The sequence below is a fragment of the Lolium rigidum genome, chromosome 7 (genome assembly GCF_022539505.1).
Source record: "Lolium rigidum isolate FL_2022 chromosome 7, APGP_CSIRO_Lrig_0.1, whole genome shotgun sequence".
Lineage (NCBI taxonomy): Eukaryota > Viridiplantae > Streptophyta > Magnoliopsida > Poales > Poaceae > Lolium > Lolium rigidum.
Window position 1 is genome coordinate 282,806,232 of NC_061514.1, and position 8,598 is coordinate 282,814,829.

The following is an 8,598-nucleotide window of genomic DNA, read 5'->3' on the forward strand; positions in this document are numbered from 1 at the left end:
GGGTCGCGCATGCTCCGACGGTGCTTCTTCCTTGTGTGCTACTTCTCCCTTATCCTTCCCATGACGAATACTTTGTCTACCTGGATCTTCAAAGAGCCCCATAGCCAAAAATTAGCAAGCAGAGAAGCTATTTCTTTCTCTCTCTCTGATACTAATTCCCATCTCATGAAATTTTGATTCCATTTTTATTAATAAAACATAGGGCTGCTTCACTCTCCCTTTCCAAGCCTTAGCCAGTTGCTGTTTCACTCTTTCTTTGTTGTTTGGTTACGTGCTGTCAGTTGCAGAATCAGAAAATACTTGTTAGGTCTCTGCTTTTGTAGCGACAGATGTGTCATAGTGGGTGAACTGAAGATTGGCCTTTGGTGGCATTTCTTGTTTTTTGTTTTTGGAGAATCAAGAAAAGCTTTTGGGCTCAACCTTTTCTGAGAGTGACACTCAGCTTTGGGAAAGAGCCATTCGGGCACGGTAACACAAAACGGCCCGGATGCTTTTCCCGGTCTATTGGTGGGCTAACCTATGTTTGGGCTCATCTGGATTCTCCTGTGTCACTATCACAACCGAACCAGGCCGGGACTTCTTTCAGTTTGACAAGTAGTACTCCAAATTTCGCCCAAAAAAAAAAAAGTAGTACTCCAAAACATCAGAGTGAAGAATTTAATCACTTCACTCGGCACTTGGTCAAGCACATGGCAGCCACTGTCCGCTGTGTGCGCTTTTTGTCATCGTGTCTTTGGTTCTGATCGAGTTGTTGGATAGATCAATGATTCTTTGGTCCAAGGAGCCAAATTTAAAATCGATTTGTTCTAAAAAAGAAAGGTGAAGTTGGTACCACTTTCTCCAATGCTTTAATTTGGGCCACGCACTGAGAGTTTGAGATCCGGGTGGAACTGTGTGAGCGTCCAAGACTGAACTCGCGCAGAAGGCCAACAACGATGCTGCAACGAACATATTGGTGAAACTATTTCTATTTTCACTACTCTCAAGATGGTCCATCTTGTCACAACGCTCAAGATGAGTATCTATACCTATTTAGTCAATCCATGGTTGACAATAAAAAGATAAATTATTTCTAAACTTATAGAAGCTCCAAAGAACAACTGCACAAAATGTTGTGCCACAAATGAGGCTCCGCTTCTTGGTGGAGGTCGCTTTCTGGCATAGCATTAGCGCCTTAGCGGCAGACCTATATTCGAGGGTGTCAACTCTAGGCCTCTGGTACGTTTAAAACGTATCTATGAATTTAAAGTTTATTATGTTATTAATCATAATATTTCTAACCTTTATAATGTTCTAACCATTGTTTTAAGTGATTTTGTGGGTTTTCAAATTCCACGAAGGTTCGGAAATCTAAAAAGGGTAATGTGAGAAATCCCGGTTGTATCCAACCAAATTAAGATGGACATCTTGGCTTCAGTTTTCTTTCTCCTCTTCAGAGCCGCCTCCTGAAAACTTAGAGTCGCATCCACCTCCATAGATCGGCACCGTCTCCTCCAGCCGGCCTCTTCGGTGTTAGGAGGGGTGTGGAACCTAATCTATGTGTAGAGTTTTTAATAAAAGTAGTATTTTCATATATTAGGTTAGGGTTTTGGTATCTATCTTCGTCTTGTTCTCTGACACAATGGAGATGATATCGTCTACAATAAGTGTTCTTTGGCTCTTCGATGATCGACAAGATCTCCTTCTCGATGCTAATGCCGGTGTTGGAAGATTGTAATTTCCATCGGGTCGATTTTGGATCTTTCTCATGGTTGCCACGAGGAGGATTGTCCTCATATTATTTGTCCCGGCTACTACATCTTTGACCAAGCTATTCTGCTATTTTCCCTGACATACTATTGTTGCCACTCTTATGATGGACATCTGGGGACCAAAGAGCTAAACTTGGGGGAAAACCTGCAGTGCGCCCTCAAACTCCCCTCGGTCGCCCGTAATGTTTATCCACCGCCTTTGTCTTTACCTACAAAAATGTTTTTACATATAAATTTGGGCGATTTATTTCACGAGGTAGGGAAACCCCGACACCCAACCAACCACCCGAATGCGTTGCCCTGGCCTGCAATCCTCCGCGAGCAGCAGCAGCCCTCACTTGCAAGTCCTGTAGGCCGCCCTAGCCCCCAACGATCGCGCCGATGTTGAATCCCTGCGGCCTCCTTACGTTCCTCAAAGGAGACGTCTAAGAGCAACTCGTGGATATGGCAGTTTGGGCTGATATGCGGTTTTATGTCCTTTTTTTTGGGCCAGATCAGACACTGGATATGCGGTCTGGCCTGGAAATTGGATCCGAGCCGCAGCCCCAAAACCCTATCCGCCCGTATATATCCCGCACGGAGAGGTTGATGCGGTCCAAATCCCATCCGAATCGGCGCCGCTCCGCCTCCCCACCGACGAGAAATCCGCCCACGCTCCGGCGAGCAATTGACGCCCGCGTGTAGATCCATTGCCGCCGCAGCGTCATGGTATCCAAACGCGGGTCGACCGATCAAGGCGGCAGTCAGATTGCCCGCGGTGGAAGCTCAAGCGAGCGCGGTGGGAACAGAGGCGCCAACGAGAAATCGGAGGCAGAGAAGAAGCGCTTAGACGCGACACACCTCCGCAAGTCGTACCAGTACACACCAAGCACGGGATGGCGCCGCCGCCCCGCGTTATCCAAGCGGGAGTCCAGCTACTACCATCGCTGCTTCGCCTCCCCGTCCACTTTCTCCAAGTGGGAGTCCAGTTGCCACTGCCGCCACTTCGCCTCCCCGTCCGCGTTCTCCAAGTTGGGTCAGGCTTCAGGTCGGGCCGAAAAAAGCCCAACTTGCAAAACTAGCCCCAAGCCCAACGCGGTCAAAAATCACTAAAGCTCGTCAGGCCGTCGTGTCGCTTGCCAGCCCGCTTCACTGTTTCATGTTTTTTGACTACCCAGGCCTGGCCGGTCATCGGGCCAACATTTCTAGACCCAGATCCAAAATTTTCTGGCGGGGCCTCGGGCTGGGCAGCCCATGGCCAGATATGCGTGGAATGTGAGGTGGCAGACCGGAATAGAAACATGTAAATATATCTGAAACGAATGGGGCGAGCTACAAAAAAACGATGGACTTAATCTGAAGGTTGAACAGAGGTGAGTGGGCTTTCTGAAAAAAGAGCAGCACACATCTCAAAGCACTGAACGATGAGAGATAGACATGAGATGTCAACATAAGGTATGTCTTTTTGGTGAGTGGCCACCACCGATGCACCCATTTGATCAGCACAAGCGAGGAAAAATATCAAGTCCCCACTCCCCTTCGGCTGCGCCGGCCTGTTCAAGTGAGCATGTGAGCATGGTCACGAGCGGGATAGGATCACCACTGGCGGCTGAGCAAGTGAGCATGGTCACGAGCGGGATAGGATCACCACTTGCTTCTCCATGGGAGGACCGGCAGCTGCTGCTATTCTCCGTCGCCGGCGCGGTTCTGGCGTGGTGCGCCGTGAGGGTGCTGGAGTGGGCGTGGTGGCGGCCACGGCGCCTGGAGCGGGCGCTGCGCTCGCAGGGGCTCCGGGGGACGGCGTACCGCTCCCTTGCCGGCGACGCGCAGCTGCTCGTGCGGCTCAACAAGGAAGCAAGGTCCCGGACCATGCCGCTCGGCTGCCACGACATCGTGCCGCGGGCGATGCCGCTGTTCCACCATGCCATGAAGGAGCACGGTGCGTGTTCGCGTTCTCTTTGCTTTATTTTTTTCCTTGACCGCAGCACCCATTAGTTTACCTTTGCCGCACGGTAAATAACACGTGCTCAACAAATAACTCGCTTTTAATTATAGCTGGTGGACTGGGATACAATCACCCTGTCATGCCTGACGTACAGTTTTGTTGTTTGCTTAAGATAAGACAATAGAAGATCATCCGTCAGTCACTGTGTCTTGCGATGTAAGCTGAATGTTATTCGCACGAGGCTTAAAATGTCAAGGTCGAACGGCTTACAAAAGTCTAAGAAATGCGCGGTTGGATGTGCAGTGTAGACTACACATTTGTCGGGGCAATTTGGTCGTCGGCATTGCTTTACATGTGTTGAAACTTGAAAAACAGAATATGGATATTTCACTGACAAGTAGGTTCATATGATGATCTCTTCGGTACCATACATTTGGAAGTTCTTTTTCCAAGTGCACATCGCTCTTGTGCTGATTTCCCCACTTCATTATAAAGTTTAATTCTACTATACTGCAGTTCCTTCATAGATAAGAAAGCCGGCCAGAACAACATTAACAAGAAAAGTCCATCTTACTCATATTGGCTACGCTAGTAGAATTTCTCCTTATATCCAACTCAATAGTTCAATTGGAAAGGTACCCGTAGTAGTAGGATCATGAATAGGCCTTAGATCCCACCATGACTTTTTCTATGGATGCATCGGGTTTGGTGGTACACGCTAATTAACTCTCTATGTAATCTAATGACCTAGCCACATCTTCTGTCGCATCTCATAGTACTCTCCCATGCTCAACAAACGGAATGATATACTCCCACAGTCCAAGTACTTAACAAATACTCCAACGTTTTTTATTTTAGTCGATGCGTGGAGTGTGGAGGTAACCGGCACTCTAATGCTCTAGCAACATTGTTGGCAGCATCATATTTTACGATGGTCTAACAATTGCTCCACATAGATAAATCTACCAACTGAAAATGAATACTCGCCGTAATTAGCAAAATTGTTTGACAGGTAAAACTTCGATCACTTGGTTTGGGCCGATGCCTAGAGTGACTATCACAAAACCTGAACTGGTGAGAGAAGTTCTGTCCAACAAGTTCGGCCACTTTGAGAAGCTCACGCCCACACTTGGCCGAATTCAGAGGTTGTTGCACAACGGTTTGGGTAGCCACGAAGGCGAAAAATGGGCTAAGCATAGAAGGATCATCAACCCTGCCTTCCATCTGGAGAAGCTCAAGGTTATCTTTTTATTCTGTTATCAACAAGACAAACTCTCAATGGTTCGGCCATGTTCACACAAACTTATATTGCATTTTCAGCGCATGTTGCCGGCTTTTGCCGAATGTTGCACAGAGCTGGTACACAAATGGGAAGGTGTAGTCGGCAGTGATTTTCCATGCGAGGTAGATGTCTGGCCTGATATGCAGAACCTGACAGGGGATGTCATCTCCCGCGCCGCATTCGGCAGCAGCTACCTCGAGGGCGTGAGGATATTTCAGCTTCAGGGGGAGCAGGTCCTGCTCGTCCTGCAGGCCATGAACAAGATACATATCCCTGGTTACCTGTGAGTTCTTTGTTGCTCTCCTTCTACATTTACATTGAAACTAGTAGAAAACAGGGCTTTCGTCTGAAACCCCAATCTAAACAATACAAGTTGAGAAAGTCTTCTACAAAACTACACATTGTACTGATGTCTCATGTGCAGGTTCTTGCCTACCAAAGCCAACCAAAGGATGAAGCACATTTCTGCGGAGATCGGGAGGATCCTAAGAGGGATCATCACCAAAAGAGAGAACGCCTTAAAAGCTGGCGAAGCAAGGAGCGACGATCTTCTCGGGTTGCTGCTGGAGTCGAGCATGGCAGACTGCAGGGGAGACGGCAGCTCGGACGCCGGTATGACAACGGACGACGTGATCGGAGAATGCAAGATGTTCTACTTCGCCGGCGCGGAGACCACGTCGGTGCTTCTCACGTGGACGATGATTGTGCTCTGCATGCACCAAGAGTGGCAGGACCGTGCCAGGGAGGAGGTCATGCTCGTCTTCGGCGCTAGCACGCCGGATTACGACGGCTTAAGTCGCCTGAAAATCGTAAGTTGTAGTGCAATCTTCTGTCTTAGAGAAAAGATCATCGATCTAATGCAGTAATGCTGCATCCTGAAATTGCAACCACATTTTCAGGTGACGATGGTGTTGTACGAGGTGTTGCGGTTGTACACGCCGCTGACGGCGCTCCAGCGTAAGACGTACAAGCCCATGGAGCTTGGCGGCGTCAGGTACCCAGCGGGTGTGGCGCTCATGCTGCCGGTGATGTGTGTCCACCACGACAAGGAGCTTTGGGGCGCAGACGCCGATGAGTTCAGGCCAGAGAGATTTTCCCAGGGGATCTCCAAGGCGTCCGCGGACGCGCCGGCGTTCTTCCCGTTCGGCTGGGGGCCGCGCGTCTGTGTTGGCCAAAACTTCGCGCTGCTCGAGGCTAAGATGGGGCTCGCCATGATTCTGCGACGCTTCTCCTTCGAGCTCTCGCCGTCTTATAGGCACGCGCCATTCCCCCTCGGCATGCTGCAGCCAGAGCACGGCGCGCAACTCAGGCTTACGAAGCTTCCGTGAGCTGCACATCATAAATCCAATAGCTTGAAATACTACAATATATTTATTAGTGGATTCTATGAATTTATCCACTCGTCCCCATGTAAAAGGCATGTTTATGGATTAATTTGTATATGGAGTATTTGTATAAGAATAAGTAGGATATAGTTTCGAAGATACTGGCGTGAGAAACATAAATAAAAGCGGTTTGCAATTCAGATGAATATTTCTATTTACATTTCATTCTAATAAAGATGAAATCATTACAAACTTTCCGCATTGCCCAAATTAAAGCCCACACACACAAACTCTAATGTGGCCTTTATCTTTTTTAGACACCCCATTTAACTAATTTTCAAATAAATTTGTGATGATAGATGAAGGGGTATGTAAAAAGTCATGCACTACCGGAAAAAACGACGTTGCCGTGAGGAATGTCTTTGCCGTGCACCGACTGCACGGCAAAGGCTTTGCCATGAGCCGACAACAATACCCACAACAAAGAAATGGTGCACGGCAAAACTTAGCTACAACGCACGTCAATGATATGTTGCACGGCAAAGAACAAGAGAAGCGCACAACAAAGGAGGGCGCACGGCATACACCAGGTCAACGCACAGTAAAGAATAAGGTCGAAAAGCAAAACGTGTCACATGGCAAAGAAACGACGCACGGCGACGAGCGCACGACATTGCCGTGAGGAATTCATCGACTCATGGCAAAGATCCTCTTGGCCGTGCGTTTTTGTCTTTGTTGTGCGTCTGCTGGCATTTTCATTCGCTTTTTTATTTCTATTGTATTTATTTTAATACTTACATTTATTTTTTAAATTACTTTTAAGTTTTTAGTGTACTTTTTTTGTTGACTATTTATATACTTGCAATACGGCAAGTACTCTACATCTTCATCTCCCCCCCCACATATCAGGGTTTCAGAGCAAACCACGCTTTCCAGGCATCTGCTAAGTGTTATCGCCCTAATGTGAGAAAGGTCACAACGGGGAGCTATGTATTGCACCATTACACCTTCAGCTACACTTTCACACATATCCTAGCCCCCCCCCCCCCCGATATACCCGTAGCGGGACATTTCCAAGAATCTTGTAAGTGTTATCGTCCGAATGTGAGCAAGGTCACATGAGGGAGCTACTTTTTGCACCATTACACCTTCCACCACACTTCCACACATATCGTAGGTCCACATGCAATATTTGGTGGGATTCCGGTGCTCCGGCGGTCAATCCCCCCCCCCAAACGGCGATATGTGTGCCTCGACGGGTCTACCCCCTAGATTTCTCTACGAGAGGATCCACCATTATATTTTTTTTCATAGGTTTAGGTTTTTTTAGGCCATAAACACATGGAAAACCAGGTTTGGCACCCTTTGGCACATTCACATGCAATATTTGGTGGGATTTCGGTGCTCCGGCGGTCATTCCACCTCGAAAACGGCGTATGTGTGCCCCGGCGGGTTTACCCCCCTAGATTTCTCTGAGCGAGATTCCACCAATGTAATTTTTCAAAGGTTTAGTTTTTTAAGCCATAGACACATGGAAAACCAGGTTTGGCACCCTTTCGCACATTCTAGCCTCCAGTATACCCGCAGCAGGACACTTCAGCCTACAGGTCCAGCAATCTTCCAAGTGTTATCGCCCGAATGTGAGGAAGGTCACAACGGGGAGCTATGTCTTGCACCATTTGGTGAATCACACCTTAAACCACACTTCCACACATATCCTAGGTCCACATGCAAGATTTGGTGGGATTCCGGTGCTCTGGCGGCCACCCCCCCCCCGAAAACGACGATACGTGTGCCTCGGCGGGTTTACCCCCCTAGATTTCTCTGCGCGAGGTTGCACGAATGTAATTTTTCATAGGTTTAGGTTTTTTTTAGGCCATAGACACATGGAAAACCAGTTTTGGCACCCTTTCGCACATTCTAGCCCCCGGTATACCCGCACTGGGACACTTGAGCCTATAGGTCCAGCAATCTTCCAAGTGTTATCGCCCGAATGAGAGGAAGGTCACACCGGGGAGCTATGTCTTGCACCATTTGGTGAATCACACCTTCCACCACAATTACACACATACCCTAGGTCCATGTGCAAGATTCGGTTTCCGTTGCTCCGGTAGCCATCCCCCCCCCGAAAACGGCGATACGTGTGCCCCGGCGGGTTTACTCCCTAGATTTCTCCGCGCGAGGTTCCACCAATGTACTTTTTCATAGGTTTAGGTTTATTTAGTCCATAGAAACATGTAGAAAAAGGTTTGGCACCCTTTGGCACATTCGAGCCTCCGTCAACGGGACACTTCAGCGTACAGATCCAACAATGTT

The 8,598-nt window shown here is 48.2% G+C and overlaps 1 protein-coding gene across 2 annotated transcripts; it reads left to right on the top strand.

Annotated features, from left to right (window-relative positions):
• The first annotated feature begins 3,335 nt into the window (after positions 1-3,335).
• LOC124676219 (cytochrome P450 72A14-like) lies at positions 3,336-6,488 on the top strand. Of its 2 annotated transcripts, XM_047212293.1 has the most exons (5): positions 3,336-3,669; positions 4,688-4,914; positions 4,996-5,240; positions 5,382-5,766; positions 5,857-6,488. In XM_047212293.1, exons 1-5 carry the CDS (start codon positions 3,354-3,356, stop codon positions 6,283-6,285), a joined length of 1,602 nt encoding a protein of 533 aa, XP_047068249.1. In that variant the 5' UTR covers positions 3,336-3,353; the 3' UTR covers positions 6,286-6,488. The 2 variants fall into 2 exon arrangements, with proteins under 2 accessions (XP_047068249.1, XP_047068248.1); XM_047212292.1 differs by having other exon boundaries at positions 4,688-5,240.
• Positions 6,489-8,598: the final 2,110 nt, after the last annotated feature.

Bases quoted from the DNA above. Each gene is read 5' to 3' on its own strand.
- LOC124676219 (XM_047212292.1), top strand. From the start codon at position 3,354: ATGGTCACGAGCGGGATAGGATCACCACTTGCTTCTCCATGGGAGGAC. The intron at 3,670-4,687 runs GTGCGTGTTCGC...ATTGTTTGACAG, and splicing joins CCATGCCATGAAGGAGCACG to GTAAAACTTCGATCACTTGG. The intron at 5,767-5,856 runs GTAAGTTGTAGT...CCACATTTTCAG, and splicing joins GCTTAAGTCGCCTGAAAATC to GTGACGATGGTGTTGTACGA.